We start from the raw sequence: 23,407 nt of genomic DNA, 5'->3' as shown, positions 1-23,407 counted from the left end.
ATACCTTTTCTGAATAGAGGATAAACAATGCTGACGGACATCACAAAGGCAAGTCTGCTAAGATGGATGTTTCCAATATGGTGCCTTGGCCTGACCTTATTTGACATAAAGTCATACTAACCCATGTGTAATTCTCACTCACTTCCTTACTGTCACCATTGGTCCTTTGTTGGGCATCTTATAAACTCTAGCCAGGCCCCGATTCCTCCAGGATGCCTGTTTCCTGCCATATTACAAAGCTGAAGGTGCATCCTGAATAGTTTACTACTTCCCAGCTTGATAATGTCACAGCCTCACTTTCACATACCAACAAGATTTTCTAAGAGAAATTTACCCAGAATCCCATGCGACACAGAGTCAGCCATGTTAAAGTGAAAAGTCCCAGAGTATGCTTTCCACAGAACGAGAGGCTCCTCCTGGTCACTTCTCACAACCAGCCTTATATAAAATGCCAGACATAAGACGTATATATAGGTCAACCAATGAAATGTGTTTGTTGTCTATTTTTCAAAACTGAGACAGGAGACCAAAGGTTCTTATCCCACTTTTGTTCAATATAATTGATGCCAATTCTCTAGATTCATTAGGGAAATCATAATCGTGTTAAGACTATCATTTGTGTAGTCTTTACTTTTTGATTTCATAAAAATAATCAATGCAATGGTGTGACAAAATAGACATCATATCTCAAAACTACAAAATTCATTCTGGTTAGGGGCTCTCGCCTCAACACCCAGGAGGTTGAGGCAGAACGAACACCACAAATCTGAGACCAACTTGAGATACAGAGTAAGTTCCAGGCCAGCCTGGTCTACAAAGCTAGCCTCTGTCTCAAGAAATAAAAACAAACAAAAAATCACAAAGCTGTTACAGTGAACTTGAGGAGATTTAAGTGTTCATAATTAATAAGAGGAGTTGTGAGTTAAAACCAAATGCCCACCATCAAGTCATTGGGCAGAGTAGTAGCTTTTGTATCTTTCTTTACTAATTAATAAAGGTAGTATTACCTTTACCTTTTATCAGTTAAATGTGATAAATTATGAAGGGGATGATGATTTAGTGTCTTTCCTGAAATGCGTCAAGTAAGCAATAGAGGATTTGTTCAGATTTGTAAGTGTCCCCTTTCAAATATACCACAGTAATGAAAGGTTACTGTCCCATGCTTAAGGGAGACGAGAATAACTCACGAATATCCTAAGTATTGCTTTTATTGGATTTTTAAAATTTGGGTTGGCAAGATGGCTTGATAGATTAAAGCTTGCTCACAAACCTGATAACCTGAGTTTGATCTCCAGAAACCATGTCAAAAGCTGGAAGTGAAATCATAGAATCATGCCTGAAATCCCAGGGCTCCTAGGATAAGCTGGGGGGCGGGCATGGGCATGGCACCCTGAGGCTCATGGGCAAGGTAGCCTGGAGTGCAGAAAAAGCAAGACCGTGCTTCAGCATAGTGGAAGGAGAGAGTTCTGAAGCTGCCTTCTGCCTTCCACAGACACGTCCATATGGTGCTCGGGGACCTCTCTTCTCTTCTCCTCTCCTCTCCTCTCCTCTCCTCTCCTCTCCTCTCCTCTCTTCTCTTCTCTTCTCTTCTCTTCTCTTTCCCTCCCTCCCTCTCTCCTCTCTTCATCTATCCCTATATTCCTATTTCCCTCTCCTTCTCTTCAAATTTAAAAATGTCTTTAACTATAAATCTGAATGTCAAATGCATTTTGCCACAGTAATCATATTAATACCTGAAGATGTTGCCTAGCCACAGCCCTTCCATACCAAGAAAAGTATGCACATGCACGCGCGCGCGCGACACACACACACACACACACACACACACACACACACACACACACACACACATTTTTGAACCTGAGAACTTTTTGAGGGGGGGAAGATGCAATGCCTATGATGGCCTCACGATGGTGCTAAACCACCAGTAATATTCTGCCAAGCCATAGCAAGCTCTGCTGAAACCACAAGCCACACAAAGGCATTCCTCCTGGGTAACGGAGAAGGAATCTGTTTTTAATCTGTGGCTCTTCTCAACCAACCTTGAGCAATGACCTTGACACGCTCAACAAATCTATCATCACTGTCAATGCACAGCTACTCTTCCCTCCTGACATTGCTACAAATACATTACACTGAAGATTTGTTATTATCCCTAAGGAGAATTTCATGAGCTTATCTCTAAAACCTTTGTGTCCATTTAGAATTCTCAACTTGGATTATGGCCACAGTGTTGGCATTTAAGATAACATTTTCTGCGTAACCTAACTCCATGTGGTCCCTGTGAACCATTTAGTAAATCTTTACCTCTCCCAGCCCCCAAGTTTCAACTTGAAATCTGCAATTAGCTCTTTCTCTACTTTCCTATTTTAAAGCAGACACACAAATATAAGGAATCATCTTCATAGACACAGTTACGCAGAAACAAAGAGCCTACTGCAAAACCCTTCAAACTTAGCCATAAAGAATTATTTTCCAACTTAAACTGCTTGAGAAATTTTTAATGATTTTTTTAAAGTATTATTGGTGTGCATGCATGTGTGCGTGTGTGTGTGCATGCATGTGTGTATGTGTTTGTGTGCATGTGCATGCGAACATGTGAAAACACAAACATGAACGAGCACCACAACACATGCATAGGGATCAGAGGACAGACAGTTTGCAGAGTTGATTCTCTCCATCCTCCTTTAGTGGGTCCCAGGGATGAAGCTCACATCTCCACTGAGCCATGTTGCCAGACCTCACTTGAAGAGTTTGTAAAGCAAGAACCAACAGAATCTGATTTATCTGCTCTGGGGTGAAGTCTGAGAGTGGGATGTTTGGAGTGATCTCCAGCAGTCACACTGAGCAGCCACAGCAGAAAATGAATGTGGCATAGACACATACCTCCAAGCCAGGGCCAGAGTTGTGTTTAGAAGCCGCCAGTCCTATGTGCCAAAAACCCTACGTAGTTTCCATCAAAGACTGCAGATTAGCGACTTGAGGCCAAATCTTTCCTATGAATGTGTTGGCTGGGTCTGTTTAAAAACTGCTCAGATTCCAATTTAAAACTTGGGAGACATCACATAAAATGTAGGTTTCCTATTTATTTATTTATTTCTTAATCTCTTGCCATACAAAGCCATGTTCTAGTGCAAATGTCATCTGAAGCTGACATGTTGTGTACCTTCCAGCTGAGTCAGTCCACTGTCCCTCACTTATACATCCTGCACGGCTCATTCATACCATCTGCCTGGTCTCTTGGAGTCGTTTCAGTTTGCAACCCTAGCCTAAAAGCAGCTTAAACTTAACAAAACATCCACTTATTCACTCCCTTATCCACACATTCATTGAACAGACCCATTTTTGTAGTCTTGCTGTGCAAACACTTGGCATTCAAATCCCCTCTCTGGCCCCTTTCCCTCTAACTTTATAGTCCCTTCCTTTTAACAAGCTGCTCTAAGCAGCAGCTGAAGCAGGACAGAGCTGTAGCAATAACACGGGTTTATTTCCGAGACTCCCTGGTGGTGTGGACCAACGGCATGTGAGCAGAACTGATGTGTGCAGCCTTCGCGGCAATAAGAGAAAGCTGGCAGCCTCTCCCTGGTCCTTCCTCAGGAGCTGGGATGAGCACAAGGTCTGGAAGAGTAAAGAAGCAGTAACGAGAGAAAAATTTAGAGGCGAGCAAATGCAGAGACAAGAGGGATGCTGGAGCCATGGAAGGAAGCAGCTAGATAAGAGAACAAGAGAACAAGAGAACAGCACCCACCAAACAGGGCAGCAGTGGAGAGGACCCAAGGCTATCACCTCCCGGCGCCTTCTTACTAGCAATCACTGCCAGCACCTGAGAGTGGTTCTCACTAACACAGGGACCGGTGCTTGCCTTCCCCGTTTGCATGTGAAATGGCCTTCAGAGGCTCACATACATGAACATGTGGTTCCCAGCAGGTGGGTAACTGGGGTTGTGCTGCAGGAAGTGAGTTTCTGGAGGCGGCCCTGAAGTTGATGGAGTTCCTCACATCCAGCTTCCATGTGGCCTCTGCTTCCTGTTCTGCTGAGAAATGAGGAGTCCCAGCCGCATGGTCCCCTGGCGTGAAGGTGCCTGTGGTCATGCCTCCCCTGCCCTGACGATGTGTCCCTTTGAACTGCATACCAAAACACATCCATAACCTTAGGCTGCTTCTTCAGGTATCTGGTCACAAGGACAACAGAAGATGCTAATTCAAGGCAGAGGAAAATCCAGTGTAGTATCTGGTGAATTATTACACGTGTCACTACATCGTGTTATCACATTATGATTTAGTGACAATGAATTGCTCTTGCTGTGTATAAAGAGGTGCAACTGTGTTTCAAACTGTGGGACTTGTAGGGGTGGACTACATGAACAAAACTTGGACTTGTGCTAAGTGAAGTAAGCCGGTCACAAAAAAGATGGACGAGGCACCGCTCCATGCAGATGCTGCTGCCAGAGGACTTATAATCAGAGACAAGGGGCTGCAAAGGAGGGGAGTTATTTAAGGGCATAGAAGAGCAGTTCTCAGCCTGTGGGCCATGACTCCTTCGGGGGACAAACAATCTTTTTACAGGAGTCACCTAAGACCATTGGAAAGCACTGGTATTTACACTACAACTCAGGACAGTAGCAAAATTACAGTTATGAAGTAGCAACGAAATACTTTTATGGGTGGGGGTCACCACAACATGAGGAACTTTATGAAAGGATGGCTGCACTAGGAAGGTTGAAAACCACTGGAATAGAGTCTTGGACTTACAAGAAGAAAATATTCTGAAAAGCTGTTTCACAGCGATGTGGATACTCACCACCACTAAGCTGTATACTTCAAATGGTTACAGTGGCAAATTTTGTTATGTGGTTTTTGGTAACCACAGCAAAGGAAAAACAGAAAGGAAAGAAAACAAAATGATCATGCTATGATTGCTACCATCAGAGTGTTGTCATAGATATGTCAGCACATAACCAAAATGCAGTTTGAAAAGATGAGGCTCTGTCTACACCCACTTGGCTGTGGGAAAATCATGGCTAAAACCAGTGTTGCTGTAATCCACTCTCCTGCATGCTCAACACATTCAACCCACCCCTTCCCAGCTTCATCTCTGAGCACAATGACAGCTGCCTTTGTGCAGACATGATGACAAATTTAGGCCGCCCAGCTACAGAGGGCAAGCACCGAACTAAGTATTTGCTTGCACGGAATCCAAAATAATTTGGGAGCAGTGACATCTCCAGCTGGCAGAAAAAGTTCTTAAACCTGGTTTATAGATGTCTTTGAGAACAAAACACGGCAACAGCTGAGCCATTTAACTATAGCCAAGATACCATAGGCTGGAGTCCACACCTCTGTGGAGAAATGGGCCTACCTATCTTTCAGGTTGGTATCACTGACTCCAACAGGATGGTGTCGTTTCGTTTCCCAGGACAGTGCAGTCCACAGTGTGAAAAGCAGAGCTTGCACTGTATCAGAGAGAGCTTCTCTGAACGCCTTCACTGAGGTGATAGCGCCCAGTGCAGCATCCTGCAGCCCTCCTGGCCGTTACTCAGCTGCTCTGATAGATCCAAGAATCCCTCCCCGCTTTAGACCAGTGGCCGTTTCCCAGGCAGTCATTATGAAAAGCTCCCACTGACTACTTACTAAGCCAGAAGCATTTTTTGTGGGCTTGATAAACAGATTTGTGTTTTATAATATGATTACTGTCTGAGTTCCTTGGCATTTCACTGTATCTCACAGATAAAACAAAGTCCCCTCTTATCAAGCTTCTTAACTAGATTCCAGCAGCCATGTGACCTTTGGCCCATTCTATACATTCAATCCTTAGATTCATCATCTGCAAAATGGGACAGGTCTTCCATAGGGTTGTGATATAAAGTAAATGAAAGGACTTACTGCAGAACTGGGCATATAATCTATACTACTCAGAAGGCACTTTCCTTATTTGTCCTCAGTCAAGAGCAGAGGTCAGTAGCTTCACTCCACAAAGGGCCAGATGAGACGCACTTCGTTCTCTGTGGGCTACACATTTTCTGTCAGAACTCCTCAAGCCTATCCTTACAGAATAAAAGCATCCACAGACAAAAACCATGACTGTGTCCCCCCCCCCAAAAAAAAACATGGCTTTACAAATGGCCTAGGAGTGTAACTGAGTGCTGGAGCACTAGCCTAGTATGGAAGAGGTCCTGAGCACTTCAAAGGAGAATGAGAACAAAATAAAACAAAACAACAGGAGAAATAAACAGGCGGGGGTTAGAATTGCCCTTTGGGATATAGCATGTGCATTCATGTTAATTACACCACATAGGTCCAGACATTATGTTAATCTTTTTCAAATATTTTTTTAAGTATTTCTTTATTTTATGTCTAAGTGCTCTATCTGCATGTACACCTGCATGCCAGAAGAGGACATCAAATGCCAGTATAGATGGCTTTGAGGCACCATGTAGTTGCTGGGAATTGAACTCAGGACCTCTGGACAAGCAGACAGTGATCTTAACCACTGAACTCTCTCTCCAGCCGCCATTATGCTAATTTTTTTGCCTACGTGAAAGTCCATCTCTTTTAGCCACTCCCTCCTCTAACTTCTCCTCATTATTCTCATTCTATTTCATGCGTTTATCAGAAAAGATAACCTGCTTCAATGGCATGATTTAATTTTTCACTCATAATTTTATGTTGAAAGCTCACAGAGTAGAGTGCTCAAACCTGAAACTCTCGATCTTGGTAAGTCATAGAGACTTGAGAAAAACCCCCTCAAGGTGCAGAGATTTCCTGAAGAGATTGGGAAATAATAGTACCTAGAAATGAGCCTCCATTTATGAAGAAAGACAGGTTGCAGCTTGACAGTTGATGTTTAAAATATTACTTAATAAATATATCTGTTCTTGCTTATGTATGAACAAGAACGTCTTAAAAGACTTAAGCCTATAAGTAAAAATAACTACCTGAGGTCGGGTCAGAACCCAAGACCAGGTATAGGGGTGGGAGGGAGAGCTAATGAGTGATTTTAAATGTATGTGTTCTTAAATTATGTAAATACTCCATCTATTTAAAAAAAAAGGTACACTAAAAAGAAATCATTCTTTGTAATAAAATCAGTGTAAAGACACAAAGGTGAATGATAGAAACTCCTAGGAATCTGAGGTACTGGGTACCAAATGCAGGGGTTATCCTAGGGAATCCCACCACACTCTGCTAGTTCCTCCTGCTAACCATTAGCCTGTCTTCTGCCTTCTGCTTTGTGAGGCAGATGGGATGAGGTGAAACACAAGAGCGTGACAATGGGAGAATCCTTCCAGAAGCTCTGGCAGTTGAGCAAGGCCTAGAACCAGTTTGCTAGCTGGCATTTACGTTATCGGAACATTCCTGCTCTGCATCACAACAGTCCCTAAAACTGACTCCAAGCTGGTCACTGCCACTGCCGCCATAGTTTCTCTAACACTGTTTGGGTGTGGCTGGCTCTGCATCAAGTCCTAAGGCTGTACTTACTGCTGTGAGCATTTGATCAAGTCAGGAGTGTGGGCTCCAGAGAAGATGGCCTGGTATCTCTCAGCCTCAGTCTCCTCATCTAAATCATCCCCAATTAATTAACCCCAGGTGGAGTTAATGTCAGCATTGTGATGAGGACTGGATGCATAAATATTTGATGCACAGTAACAAGTATTTAAAAGATAACTATTCCATGTTTATGCTAATAAACATATGTAAAGACAAGCGAAGGAACTGAGCAGAGCCAGGGGTTATGGTGATACTCTCCAGTAAACCGGGATGGCTCGGAAACTTCCTCTCCTCCCCCACTGGCACTTCCCTGGAGGAGATGTGCCAATAAATTAAAACACTGTAGCAGTAAACGTGGGTGAAGAATCAGAATACGCAGATTTGCATATTAGCTTTCCAAGCAAAAGTGGCGATCAGTTGTTATGTCTGTCAACACAACTAGTTTGGCTTAGAAATATTACTTAGGCTCACCAAACCTCTGCTTCCACTGATACAGAAGAACAATCAGGCATGACCTGCCCTCTTTGCACAATGGCTGAATTGGGCTTAACGGTACATCTGGGAGGTTTTTATACATGGCAAAGTGCTGTGCAAATTTTGCAAGGTATGAGCAATTTATGTCACTGAAGAAAAATAATGAATTAACTGGATCTATTTCCAACAGAACTCTAGGGAAAGTGAGTCTTTGTGGTCTAGATGTCTCTTGTCTTCAAGACATTTCTCACATCCAACAATCCCTTCAAAATATACAGATTTACCCAAAATTACATCTCTTTTCCCAGATTCCCTTAGTGAATTGAGAGACGGCTTAGAAACAAGCCAGAGCTCCATGGCCTCTGCGTCAGCTCCTGCCTCCGGGTTCCTGACTTGCTTGAGTTCCTGTCCTGACTTCCTTTGGTGAAAAGTAGCAATATGGAAGTGTAAGCTGAATAAACCTTCCCTCCCCACCCCCCAAAAAAGAAACAAGCTAGAGGTCCCCAAAAGGAAGGGGAGTAGATAAAAAGAGAGGATAGGTAAGTTGGACATGCTTGGTCTATTCAGCAGAAGGTGCTACAGAAGTGTGGGTCATTCTAGGGCTAAGGAAAGAGATTTCGAAGTGCTGAAGGTAACTGTGACGCTCCATCCGGAGGCCCTTGTGTGTGTAGCTACAGTTATGTTGTTTTTCATCAATGGCATCTGTAGACCACTCCTCGGGAGCCCTGCTCACTTTGAGTAGTATCCTCAGAAACCCTACAGCAGACAGTGGCTACATTGATAAAGGCCCCCTGGGGATGGATAGAACGCCAAAGTGTTGGGGGTCATGGATCTTTTCCATATCTTTCTTTGAAGAATTTTAAACAACTTTAAAACAAATTTGTTACTCTATTTGATAATAGAGCAGTGAGGGGGTGAATGCATGCCATCGTTATTTTTAAAACTCGGGCAAGAAATCACTCGATTAAACCTAACCTTACCTCTATTCTTTCCCATATGGCTTCATAGTTGTCCTGGGTTTGAATATCTTGCATTAGTTTCTGAATGAAAGCTGATTTTGTCACAGAATGGCTCTCATTCTTCTCAGAGGACGAAGGTCGCTCTGATTTCTCATCCGTGAATTTTTTCATGCCGGTGAGGGGCATACATAAGTCCTCATCAGAAAGAATGTCACTTAGGGGCCCAGACTCAATGCTCTCCCCGAGAGAAGAGGCTATGTCGCTGGATGAGCTTGGAGACATCCTGCCTAGCCTCGTATGTTTTTTCTTGATGTGGTATGTTGGGTAGATTTCAGAATCGGAATTCATTTCAGACAGTTCCCAGTCATCAATATCCTGGATGGTCTCTCCTCTGGGCTTCGGGGGTAGAAGCTTGGTTAGATTTTCCAGCTTCAGAGCTAACACCTCTGTCTGTCTCAGGTGAGACGGCAACGCTAGGTATTCATCAGAGCCGTACCAGGCCTCCACCACCTGACCGTTCTGTGTGACGTGACTTGGAGCAGGGGAGGACTCTCTTTGGCTTTCACTTTTTGAAAGAAGAGAAACTGGAGATTTGGTATTGTCTGAGCCAACGGAGGACTCACCGCTGTGACTGCAAAGGGGTGAACTGGAGGCCTCCGAGCGCTCTGGCAATGGCCCGCTCCGGTTTTTCTGATGGCACAGCTCAACTGAGGATGTAGACGCGGAATCCGTTTCTGGTCTCACCGTGGCTTTGGGCGCTCCAAGAGGCACCGTGCTTGGCACTGTTGAGCTTCTAGTGTTCTCTGCTGGCTTTCCTGAGCCAGTTCCGCTTTTAGGTGTCCGGCATAGAGGCGCCTCGACCAAGGTCTTGTGTGGCTTTTTTAGCCCAAGTTTCTCCTTATGGCAGTCAGTAAGCCTTCCCAAACTGGAAGAAATTTCTTTAATGTGACTTCTGACTAAGTTTTCAAGATTACCGATCCCCACTTTGTGCAAACATTCATAGGACTGGCTAGCGGCAGAAGGGCTGCTGGGGTAGGAAGACTGCAGTATTAGGCAGAGCTTGGATCTGTCAGGGGGATCCACCAGGGAAGGGGTGCTTCTGCTCAGTTCCGGCTTCAGGTCAACCACCTGTCTCTTGCCTTCGCTGCCTTTCCTCTCATTCTTACGACTTTCTTTTAGGAAAAGCCCTCTTTTGGGTAATGAGGGCTGCGTGGGAGAGTCCTCATTATAATTAAAGCAATCGCGGATGGATCTCTTAGGAGTCGTTATTTCACATGGACCAGGCTGGGCTTTTTTCGCACCAAGCGGTAGGGCGGAACTTGGGTCTTGCTTAGTAGTCTCTGCGAGGTGTTGAGGAGCAGCGTCTGTCAGCTTGTCCCCTGAGGAAGAAGTGCCCGGTGTTGAGCCTTGCTGCTCTCCAGCTGCAGGAGCACTGTCTTCCTCATGTCCACCTTCGTGCTCTTCTGAAAGAGACACTTGAGAAGAGTCCTCATTGGCTGCCCCGCAGCTGGAAGGCACAGGCTCAGTGGCCACCGTGAGCAGCCCAACGCTTCGGATAATCTCGGGGAAATCCTCTTCCATCTCACTGTAGCTCCAAGAGTCGAAAGGTTTCGCGTTGGCCTGGCTAGTGGTCATGTCACCCAGGCCACCAAGCAGATCCTCACTGGGGCTGTAGTCGGACAGTTCAAAGGCAGTAATGCCACAATCCAGAGACAAGTAATTCTGAGAACATTTGATGGTTAACTGGCCTGAGTCATCCACTTCTGTGAGAGAATCAAGACGGCCCTGAAACACACAACAGTCATGGCTTCAGTGAGTTGATCACGCTTAACTGCATTCCACATGAATCTCAACCAGCCTCAGTGGCCCTGGCCTGACCCCTAGTCAGGTACATTAACCAACTACCACATTGTTTTATATATACTATCTCTCTCTTAAGTACTCAAAATTTAACGTGAGCAGAAAGCCTTAGAAAGATGGACAAGACCAACCCCAAAGTTCCCGTTCTATCTTTGCTTTAAAACGGTACATTAATAGTTTCAAAAGGACTTCAGGTTCTGTTTGTTGCTTGGAGTTCTGGAGACTGAACTAAGACACTGAGCATTCTAGGAAAGTGCTCTACGAGTCAGTTCCCACTCTGTCCCCAGCTTCCCTTTTGCGTCTGCTTGCTGAGTTACTGGTACTAGCCTTGGACTCCCACTGTTGACTGCCAGGCTTAAACCTCCAATCCTTCTGCTGTAGCCTCCTGAATAGCTCTGATTACAGACCGACACCACTAGGCTTATCTTCATGAGCCTTGTGACTAAAGGCCAGCCTAGGCCTAGGACTGAGCCTGTCGATCTGAAGCCAACTTCTTCTCTTTTTTTAATTATAATTTATTCACATTACATTCTGATTGTTATCCCGCAGCTCATATCTTCCAGTTCCCACACCTTTCCCTCCCTCTTCCGCCCTATTTCCCTCCCCTAGACCTCTGATTGGGGGAGGGACCTCCTCCCCACACCGTTTGATCATAGTCTAACAGGTCTCATCAGGGTAGCCTGCATCCCCTTCCTCTGTGTGCCCCCAAGGCCACCCTGCCAAGGGGGCAGTGATCAAATCACAAGCACCAGAATTCAGTCAGAGGCAGTCCCCCATCTCCTGCCTCCCCAGACACATGGAGCATGAGCTGTCCATCAGACACATCTGAACAGGGGGTCTAGGTACTCTGCATGCATTGCCCTTGGTTGGTGCGTCAGACCCTCTGGCCTTGGTGGTCAACCTTGACTACTGCTTTAAACAAACGAGCCTGCTTCTCCACTTTGCGCTCTGTGCTGCCAGCACAGGGACCTTTACAAATTGCACATCTGTGATGTCATTTCCCTGCTTCAAATTTGTTCATAGCTTCCTCTGACTGTTAGACTAAAAACCTAGTCCAAAAAATCACTGTGCCAGGCATGGGGTGCCTCCCCGCAGCCCCTCCGCCAAATCTAAACTGTTTGGAGGCAAGAGATGAGGAGGCCTCTCCCGTGCCACTTTCTCCTCCTCTCTCATCCCACCCCAGTGGCATCCAACCACTCTGCCTTCTTTTCAGTTTCTGAACACACCAGGTTCCCTCCTGCCTCAGAACGTTTCATTTCGCATCTTGCAAGCTTTCTACAATCTTATCTCAGTATCAGAATCTTCTCATCCCTTAGACGTTAGCCACAGTTTTTACTGCTTCAAGATTTCAGACCCTGACCTCAGTCAGAATCATTTGTAGGAAGCTGTCAGATCTATGCTAACTCCCTGTAACTATTTATCTCAATGGGGGAATACTAACTAATGTTGTAATTATTCATCTCACTTGTTTCTCCTTTGTACGTAAGCATCATAAGAATATTACGATCAGAAAATGTGTGATCTAACCAGAATCCCTGCAGCATTTAAAGATATGTACAGAGGGCGCACTCAAAGGTGCATCTGGTAAATGAACAAACGGTGACTTGTGTGACCTCTCTAGGCCTGTATGTAACCTCTTCCTCTGAGTATGCACTTTGTCTTGACACAAATGATTAAACTCACCAAGTTTCACAGTCAAATCCTTACTCTAACACTAACTAGCTCTGTGACTACAGGTTGGCTTCTTGCTGCTGTTGACTCATCTGTATAGTGGAAATGATGGGACAGTGAAGTGACTCAGTGTGTAACTATGCTTGCCACCAAAGACGACAACCCGAGTATGACCCCCAGGGCACACATGGAAGAAAGAGAAAACCAGTTCCTGAAAGTAGTCTTCTGACCTCCACATGCATGCTATAGCACATAGGTGCGTGTGCTCTCTCTCTCTCTCTCTCTCTCTCTCTCTCTCTCTCTCTCTCTCTCTCTCATGTGTGTGCACATTAAAAATAAATGATAAGGCATGCCACAAAGATGTTGAGAGGCTTAAAAGGGGTAAAATGCATACGACAAGAGTGTGTGGCTAAGTGCTCAGTGCATGCTCACCCTCGCTGTTTGCTGTACTAGTCCTTCTAGCAACAGTGCATATTGAGGAGGAAGGCACAGTCTGCCTCTACCACCAAAGTGCTCTACACAAGGGATCGACACTGGCCTCCAACCTCAGAAAAATGAGCTAAGTGGAGTTGGGTGAGTTGGAGGCTTCATGCCTGAAATAGGCTCATTGAATAACAAAAACAGAACCCAAAACCATTGAGAAGTAAGTCAGGCGAGCAAGAGTTACAGCTCATAATTTTTAAGACAATAATAGTGAGATTCCCAATTTAAAAGTAGCTTTTTAATTTTTTTTTTTAATTTGGTCGGTCATTAATTGGGAGTTTATCTTTTACAAAGATACTATTTATATGTCCATATAAAAGAGTTTAATTGGCGTTACCCTACAGGGGGAACAATGCTCCTCCCAGGAACTACAGACTGCTAAATAAAAAGCCCAGTGCTAGATATGAAATACCTCCACCCAAGTTGTTGGCCAGAGATATCCCGGAGACCTCAAAACAATACTACTGGGACATCTAAATCATCCCTCTCTGAGGTCCAGGGACCACTGCAGAAGAGAAGGGCAGAAAGACTGCAGGATCCAGTGGTCAGGGAAGACTGGAGAAAAATGTCATCGTACAGAGATGACAGTACTACCTCACTCCTGAGCTCACAGCAGCCATGGACCCCGCACAGCATCTGCACTTAGCTCACAGCAGCCATGGACCCTGCACAGCATCTGCACTGAGCTCACAGCAGCCATGGACCCCGCACAGCATCTGCACTGAACTCACAGCAGCCATGGACCCTGCATAGCATCCGCACTGAGCTCACAGCAGCTGTGTACCCCACACTACATGCGCACTGAACTCACAGCAGCCATGGACCCTGCACAGCATCTGCACTTAGCTCACAGCAGCCATGGACCCTGAACAGCATCTGCACTGAACTCACAGCAGCCATGGACCCTGCATAGCATCCGCACTGAGCTCACAGCAGCTGTGTACCCCACACTACATGCGCACTGAACTCACAGCAGCCATGGACCCTGCACAGCATCTGCACTGAGTTCACAGCAGCCATGGACTTTGCACAGTGTCCACACTGAGCTCACAGCAGCTGTGGACCCCTCACAGCATCCACACCGGATCAGCCAATATTCCAGCAAGGATGGGGCAGGCTCATAGGCCCTCACCTCTAGTTGAGGAGCTATTGACAGTTGATGGCTTCTGGGAGAGAAAAAAATAATCACTTTTCTATAAAGGTGTGGCCCCCAGTAGGTTGGCCATGCTCCAGTGGGTGGCCGCACACCCAGGAGTGTATAGGCAGCACACAGTGTACTTGATGGATATTTTCTTTAGAGATAGAGAGGACAGAAGCTGAAGGGAGTAAGGTAGGAGATGAGAATCTGGTAGGAGTTAGGGAGAGAAATGAGAGTTAAATCTGACCAAAATATATTGTGTGAAATTATCATAGTTAATAAACTGTTATACTTAAAAGCTTTTGTAAATGATGGTTATGATCCTAAGCTATCCCATAAGACCCTTTAAATTAGCAACTGGTGAAATTTACAATATCACTTTCTATTTTTTTTTTTTTTTTTAATCACAACGACTGTCCAACAAAACTTCCATGAGGTTTAAAAAGTACTAAGGAAAGGTGTTGTTATGATGAATAAATTGAAGTGTTAGGGCAGTATTACATGACAGACGTGTCAGCCACCTGCCTCTGCACAAACAGGAAAGGCCAGGAGTATGTTTAGTTTTCAAAATCTTGGATGGTGGTAGGTGCTCAATAAATGATTGGACATGAGTATGTTAAAAATATATGTTAGATGAATAAATGACTGCCCCACAGAGAATATAGTATGATTGCTCTTTCTAAAGCGTTGGGACCTCTAGCCAGTTAATGGTTTGATGGGGGGGGGGTGGTAAGCCATACTCAAAAGCACTTACATTATTACTCTTAGATATTTAAATGTGGAAAAACTCCACCCCGCCCCCAACAAGGAGCAAAACAATCATCAAACAGAAATGGCACAGTGTCGGGATGGGGCATAGGATCCAGTGGTAGAGGACCAGCCCAAGATTCATGATGTCCTGGACTTAATCCCTAGCCCTGGAGGTGGGATGAAGGAGGATGAACAACGGGAGAACAACAAAATCATGTTTCCACGATGCAGTGGCTTTTTAGTGACAGAAGAGGAGTCATGTTGGGGATTGAACCAACGGCCTGGTACCTGTTAGGCCATTGTTCAATCTACTTATATATACTGCTGACCCTACAGAGACAATTTTAGGGAAAAACAAAAAACAAAAAAGTTCCCTGAAGTTCCTCATACCAGATGACTGATGAGTTTCTTTATTTAAAGTACTGCTTAGCAGTGAGAGTCAAATGTTTAGTCTTGTTGATTCCTCACACACCACACCCTGGACATTCTGCTGACAAGTGTAAGTAATAAGTAGGTCTCACACAGCTATGGAACCAAGGGATGAGGATGTGGTGGTTTTCCCGCCTTTAGATCCCAGAAGTACTGAGGGCCGTGTCAGAGCTGCCTAGCAATGCTGCTCCTCAGATACACCCTCGTGTTAAGAAGCTGCTCTTGAACGGAGAATGTGTCGAATGTACGGACTAATTTATTCACTCTCTTACTGGCCTTGGTCTTATCTTCAACTTCAAGTAAGCTGCCTGGCATCTTTTCTAATTTGAACAGAGTTTATGCTTTGTTCCTAACCCATAATTAAGTTAACTGAGGCCCCAATGCTTTCTTACATCTTTTTTCAGTACTGCACTATCGTGTGTCACTAACAGCCATGACACAGATGTTTGTCCCCAGTTAAAATGTTCCACAAGTATATCAGTGTCCTCTGCCACTCAGCAGCCATTGCTTATGTCCCCAATTCAGTGTTGCCAACTCCTCACATCCCCAGATCCTAAAGTCTTGCTACACAGTGCTCTATATGTTTTGATTCCTACCATACAAAGTCATGGTCCTCTTTACAAAATGCTACAAAACTCTTTCAGATCCTTTTGTCTTCAAATTAGAAAGAGCTGGCACAATAAGGAAAAATGAAGCAAGCTTCATTCTTACAGATGATGGGAAAATGCACAAAGACCTGTCTGCATCATTAGACTATGTAATAATCCTTAAGAATTTTCATTTTCTGTAGGCGAAAATAATAAATCACCAACCTAAAGTAGTACCCCTTATTCGACAGCTAAAGCAGTGGTTATCTGCTTCACTTTAAAATGTCTAGCTTAGTCCTGCAGACATTCACATACAGCGAGGCCTGTACATAAATACCAGGTACGATCTGCGTGTCGAGGGAGACACTGAATGAGCACAGTGTGGAGCCAGCTCTTACGCAGCTTACAAGCTAGCACTGCTCTGTCTTGATAGAAACGAGCTGGTGACAAGTGCCAGTGGGAAGACACAAAATGTCATGTGGTACATGTTCTGGAAGGAGCCCCATAGAGGAGGAAGAATAATTTACGTTACTTTTATGTCATGTTTACTTATAGTAAGAACCATCAATCACTACTTGCATAAAACTACCTCTTCCAACTTCAGTCCTCTCATCCATAAGATGGATATAAAGATAACAGCTCCAAAGTGAGTTTAATGGTACCCACCCTGCCAACCATGTACGATCATGCGATGATAACAGGTTATCATGATGATTAGCAGGTGGCTGCTAATGATCACTCATCATGCTGTGCCCACTGCCTTATACATATTAGAGAGTGTGGATTAGAAGGGAGAACGGGAAGGAGAGAGGAAGGACTTATTAAGTTAGAAATCAGTTGAAAACTGGTGTGGTTTGATTCAGTTTGATTATTCCTAGGCTTGTGTATTTAAATAGCCATTTAGCTTTTCTTCAGTTCCATTTTTCTATCTGTAAAACTATCTACCCCTCGCCTTCCTTACTATATGAAACAAATGGCTAAGTGTGTGCCCCAGCATCTAGAGTACATTTTGGTGTAGTTCACTGTACATTTTGAGCTTTGTTTCAAAGTGGGGTTGTTTTGGCTTTTTTTGTATTTGTTTGGCTGCTTGATTTGTTTTAGCCACATACCTACCATTTTATTTACTATATGTGGTCTGCTCAATATTCAAATAAAGAATAAAGCTCATATATTTTGTGTTCCAAGGAGAAAAATAATTTAGAACTTGCTACCTCATCATGTTTCAAACTCAGGCTTTTGTGTGGCTCTGAAATTCAAGCGGATTCTGAAAACCAATCCCCTTCACTATGGGCAACTGCTCCTCTAGCTTATCAGTGTTTCATTTTATTTTGTATAGTTTTACAATTTCATTTTCATTCTGCAAATTTCTACCATTGAATGTATTCTAAATATTTTTATCTGAATTTACTGCCATTTTCCCAGTTCTGGTATGCTGGCAAAAAGAAATAAAGCTAAGCATCTGCCAGGTTTCCTGGGGTCATGCTGGTATCACAGAAAGGACACCCAAGGGTCAGAACAGGCAGAATTTGAGTCACAGAAGACACCCACAAAACAGTGGCTGGAAGGCCACTGTTCCTTTACCTGTCACACAGTGTATTTTGTCTCTCTGCAATTAGTCTAAAACTAGTCTCAAAAATAAAAATGTACCAAACTGCTTCAAATTAAATTCATAAATAAAATTTTAGTTCTTTTTGTAAGAATCAAAATGGATACTACATAAACTTATGACACAGTCAGAGAAAAACTACCTATTATACATTACTCAATGGCTTTTCCCTCTTTTGTATGTGTTTCCATTTTATGAATGTTACAAGTTCAAATACAAATAATATAATATGTTTATGTATTATAAAATAATATAATCCATACACCAGTAAGAATAAGCCCAAGAGTACTGCTGTATCTTCACATTCCTGTAACAAAAAGCTGATGATCAACTAACTTTTACTTAATAAATCAATATATAGAACGGATCTCTTTGAATCACTTTTCATGTCCCTTCCAGCAGTAGACAGAGGTATACCTGAAGAAAGACAAGTCTCTGATTTCTATTATCACGTGTGCTCAGAGGTGGTAGATTTAGAGGAAAGATGGTCAGCTAGAACTCGTAGTCTCTCGCAACCATGAGAGTCACACCCACAAGGCTCAGGGGCTTAGGGAGCAATGGTATCTGAAAGCCAACACACCCTCACTTTTACCCCATGGTCCCAGCCGCAACAGCGAGGAACACTAACTGTGCATGGAGACTGGCAAGCTCAGAAGAGAATAAAGCAGATCTTGAGTCCCATAGACTTCTAACCCCTGCACAGAGTTTCTACAAAGGTATCTTTATTTTGAATAAACAAAATCACTAAGAGTACATCATTTATAAAATAGGAACAGATTTGTTTCACGGTGTTGACATTTTGACAGTTATTGAAACACTAATAAATTAGTAAATTAGTGTGTTCTACAACACTTGTTAAGAAGCTTCTTAATCTGACACATGTAAGTACTTTATATATGTTTTCCAATAATAATAATAATAATAAACAGCAAAGTACTGAACTAAGCATCAGGAGCCACAGAAGCATAAAGACAAAGACCACATCAGAATCTGTGGGGTCTACATCTATACACACATGTATCTGTACATAAATATCCTTTGAACATATGCCGGTTATATCCAAGTTCATTTGGGGCAAAATCAGGTGTCCACTGTTTGGGGTTTGCTGCTGCTCTTGTTCTGTTTCAGGGATGGGACGGAGCTTAGGGCCTTGGGCACACTAGACAACCACCAGCCACTGACTACTTCCCAGCCCCAGTGTCCACTCTAAAGTTGTTCATCAAGAACAGCAATTAGCTATTTAAAGGACTCACAAAATACACAGGAAAAGCAAAGGGAATGGCTGTACAGGTTTCTAACAGGCCCTGTTTAACTCGCCTTATCCAGACTGGTTTTCTACAGCAGGAAACGAAACATGGAGGACCCCTTAACAAACAACATTTTTGTCCTCACAACAAGATCCAGTTCTCTTACTACGGCTTAAAGGGCTTATCTTTACAATATGGCCCTCCGCTTTCTCTGTGGGACTCTGTACCAAATCCTGCTTTAGTCTTCTGTCGTCTCTCATAGTCCCATCTCTTTTACACCTGGTTTTGGTCCTGCCAACCCCTCTGTCTTGGACATTTGTGTCTATTTACCTGTCTAATCCTGCCTCCCTTTTAGGACACAGGTTAGACCCACTTCCTGAAAACCTTCCTCATCCCAAACTGACACTTCTTTCTCCGACATCCTACTGCATGCTGTAGACTCATCACAGTTTGGTCTTAGCATCTGTTCATTTCTCTCTATGCCTGACTAGACTTGAAGCTCCTCACAGGCAGAAAAGATGGGCGTTTGGAGGTGCTGCGTATTTATGTCTGTGTGTGGTTTGCCTGAGCGGATGTGTGTATACAGCATGCATGCCTGGTACCCAACGGTGCCAGTCATCAGGAACTGGAGTTACATAATAGTTGTGAGCGCCGTGAAAGAGTTAGAAATTGAACCTTCTTCTGGAAGTACAGTCTGTCCTCGTAACTGCCGAGCCATCTTCCCAGCCACTAGATGCTGTTTTGATCATATTCTAGGTATCTAGTTCCTGAACACAGTACATGTTAAACAAATGTGTATTAAAGTCATTGAAGAGGAGACAGGAAGTCAGGAAGCGCTAGCAACATCTATGGATGACAACTGTACAAATTATTCTGTATGTCAAAAGCCTCCTTCATTCTACGCGTGCTCAGTTTGGACTCACCCCACCCAGAGCCGAGTTAAAGACTTTCTCACCTCCCTATAAGAACCTCTTCTCACTTCTCTAAACTGAAAGGATTTTCAAATGGAAACACCCGACAAAGCATTACTTGCCGTCAAAGGCCACTCACCTCTGTTGTTTCTTCAGAGAAAGCTTGCAGAATATCGGTCTGCCTGGTGTAGTTGCCATTGGCGTCCTGCAGACCTTGTAGGATGCGCTCCCGGAGGACCAGCACCGACACGCGGAGCTGGTGCCAGAGCAGCTGTACTGCGTGGATGTCTACAATGACGTTGACTGAATATGACAGCAGCTTTAGGGAGAACTCCGTCTCGAGGAGGGCATGGATCTGCTCAACGTGGTCAGAAATATCTTCACAAATGTCCTGCAGCAAAGAAAAGCAAGTATGTCAGGGCAAATGTGAAGGCAGCTTAGCCTTATCCTGGGAAGGAGGGGTTACAAAGGGCCTCTCAGCCAACATAAGGGCAGCCATAGCACGGTTTAGACACCTGGCCTCCTTTATGAAGTTGCAGACATATCCCAGTATACTGGCCTTTCTACATACACAGGAAGGTTGGGCTCTTTCCGACCACAAAAAGCTAATGTTCCTTCAGGTAGTCAAACTACAGGTTCCACTGAGAGGTCGGTTCTGACAATTTTTTTTTTTTCTTCACTCATTTGGGTCCTAGAGGAAGGACCAGCAGCTGCTCTATCTGATGGTAGTAAGCTATACTGAGCACACAACATGCTAGAATAGAAGCAACAGTCAGATGTCTAGGAATAGAGAAAGGCTAGAATGTGTTTCATAGGAATCCCCAGCCATTCTAAATTAGCTATGGAATGTTCAGTGTAAAGGGCAAAGGTCACATGATTTAATACTTAAAGTCACAGTGAAAACTTAAGTCTCCAATTCTCACTTACTTTTGAGATGCTAAGATTTTTTTTTTTAAATCTTAAACAAAAACATCTCTAACTCAATGTTTCAATCACCCCCCCCCAACCCCCGCCACACATACACTGTTAGGATGGTAGATTCCATACCTGGCGTGACAATTGATTGACAATTCCTTGGTGTCCACTGCTGTCAGAAGACAGACACATGACATGAGGCCCACGAGTGATCATTTACACAGTTAGTTTAAGGGGTTATTAATAAACATGTGTGGCATACCAGATTTCTATCTGCCAGTTTGGGTTGTGTCACTGATTTTCAAAACTGGGGATTTTAGCCAAGGCAAATTTTTCAGAGAGAGGCATTTGAGTTCTGAGCCCTGCTACCAATCTCAAAATAATCTTCCTATGCCAGAAAGATAACCTTCTGATTTCACGTGTATGTATTTCAGTTGAATTTGTTTAAAGGCCTTAAACTATGTTACATTGACAGATGCATCTGGTTCACATGTTCCCCTCTTAATACCAACCATACTGTCATCTTAAATAATACTCATTTTCACTCTGATGCACCTCAGATTCCCTTCATTCTGTGCCGTCCAGGCCTCCAGCCCTGTTCCCCATTCACAGCTGTCTGCCACAGCTCTGTTCCGAACCCTGTCATCACTCTATGTGTGCAACAATATCCTACCTCCTCTTTTTCCAGGGTTGTTATTTTTTTTTAATTCCCACTGGAGATCTTCTTCTACACCTCCTAGGCCCCAGCCCCTTCCTTTCTCTGCCAGCACAGAGTCTGTGCCTAACATTCCAGCCACTCTCTTGACAATGTTTCCAACTTCTCATACTCCTGATTTTTTTTTTTTTTTTTTTTTTTTTTATTAACCTCTCTGTGTCTCTGTGAGCCTGCAGATGCAGGACACTTCAAATAATCTAGAAGAGAAAATGGCTTTGTTACCAGCCTAGACAAGTACTGTTGCTCCCCACTGCCTACCGTCCAGCTCCCCCTGCTGAGGGGAACACCAAGCCAACTAGACCAGCACCATGCTGACACGGCAGAGGACTTTGATCTCATCATAATATCATTATGATCACATAAAACACATCCATCGTGTTGACATTGGGCTGTGCCCTGCTCTGCTACTCCAAAACATGTAAAACAGCATCTTTAGACTGCGCCTTGCCCTACGTGGCTCCAATTTGCAGACAACACGTGGCTCTATTTTGAGTGAAAATGCAGGATAACTCTGCACCTTATGCGTAAAAACACCTCCACCCACTCAGCATGTCCCACAAGGCACAGATCGAATCCTAAATGCAAGAAGATACTGGCTACAAATCTAATAAAGTAATCTGGGACCATATGAATCCATGGGTACATTAAAATCATACCAGAAAAAAAAAAAACAAAACAGATGAAGGAAGAGTGCATAGCCCTTCCCTGGAGCCCCTAAGAAGGAGGACTGGACACTGCAAGAGCTATGTCATCCCCCCCACCCCCCCCCCCCCCCCAGCCCCTGTCAACCTGCCATCTGACTCCTCCCTGTGTGCATGAAGGCACAAACAGGCAGAGAACTCCTGAGCCACTCAAATTGCCACTGTTATCCTAGCTGCTTGTGCATTTCACATCGTCGCCTCTGTGGCCTTCATGGGCCTGTACCTCACCCTTTGGGACTTGACTCAATCCTGAGGCCTGGCTTGCCTCTGTTCTGGTCACCTAACGCTCCCACACCTGCCTGTGTAGTGACTCTTTACATCTCTCCGTCAACTCTTTTTTTTTTATTTTTATTTTTTATTACTAATTTATTCTTGTTACATCTTAATGGTTATCCCATCCCTTGTGTCCTCCCATTCTTCCCTCCCTCCCCTTTTCCCCTTATTCCCCTCCCCTATGACTGTTCCTGAGGGGGATTACCTCCCCCTGTATATGCTCATAGGGTATCAAGTCTCTTCTCGGTAACCTGCTGTCCTTCCTCTGAGTGCCACCAGGTCTCCCCTTCCAGGGGACATGGTCAAATGTGAGGCACCAGAGTACATGAGAAAGTCATATCCCACTCTCCACTCAAGTGTGGAAACTGTTCTGACCATAAGCCTTCACTTACCAGGAAATTGGGACAGAGGGGAGGACATCCTATTGGGACTCTAGATGAGAGAAGCATGGGAGAATGGCAAAGTAGAAGGATCCAGAGGGTCCTAGAAACCTACAAGTAGAACATTATGATAGGCAGATTTGGGCCCAGGGGTCCCGCTCAAACTAAGGCACCAGCCAAGGACAATACAGGTGGTAAACTTTAAACCCCTACCCAGATCTCTGCCAACTCTTAACAAGCCTTGGCCACTTCTAAAGAAGCCTTCCTCTCACCCTTCCTCCGAAGGGTTTGAACTCTGCTGCAGCCCTTTGTAGCCACTCTGTAACTACCTATGGATATAACTATTATGGCATATATAACATGTGTGTGTAAAAGTGAGTGTTGGTAGTTAAGACTGTGATAAAAAGAACCTATGCTTGCCAACAGCCAGCTATCAAAGAAAATGGCGAATACTTGGCAAATTTCAGCCAGTGGAATGGTGTGGTCAGCTTACTGTTATTTGGTGAAGACTGACGTATAGAAACACACAAACATGTCTGTCTATGCTTTCTGATACAGTGCACACATGACGCACCAGCACTGTGACAGATCTGACCAAGTCTAAATTAGGTAAGAAGAAAAGTGGCGTCCTGACTCCTGTAACCCTTCGCCCTTCGTGAGCACACTGATGACAACACACACATCACACCTCAGATCAGTTCTCGAGAACTTCAAACCCCACACTTGTTCCAGGTTAAGGAGTCTGAAACCACTAGTTCCCCTTTGGATTCTCCATTGATCAGAGAGGACTTTCCCAGGGTAGTCAGTTACTTGCAAATAGT

General features: G+C 44.1%; 1 protein-coding gene across 1 annotated transcript in view; it reads right to left on the bottom strand.

The window, feature by feature from the left end:
- The window catches only part of Akap6 (A-kinase anchoring protein 6), a 443,673-nt gene that overhangs the window by 227,963 nt on the left and 192,303 nt on the right, over positions 1 to 23,407 (bottom strand). Inside the window, 2 exon segments of the mRNA XM_051145949.1 lie at positions 8,942 to 10,705; positions 19,742 to 19,993. Coding sequence (XP_051001906.1) covers positions 8,942 to 10,705; positions 19,742 to 19,993 — 2,016 coding nt within the window.

This window comes from Acomys russatus, chromosome 1, assembly GCF_903995435.1.
Source record: "Acomys russatus chromosome 1, mAcoRus1.1, whole genome shotgun sequence".
NCBI lineage: Eukaryota > Metazoa > Chordata > Mammalia > Rodentia > Muridae > Acomys > Acomys russatus.
The sequence above is the reverse complement of the archived record's forward strand: the minus strand, read 5'-3'. Positions and strand labels throughout refer to the sequence as shown.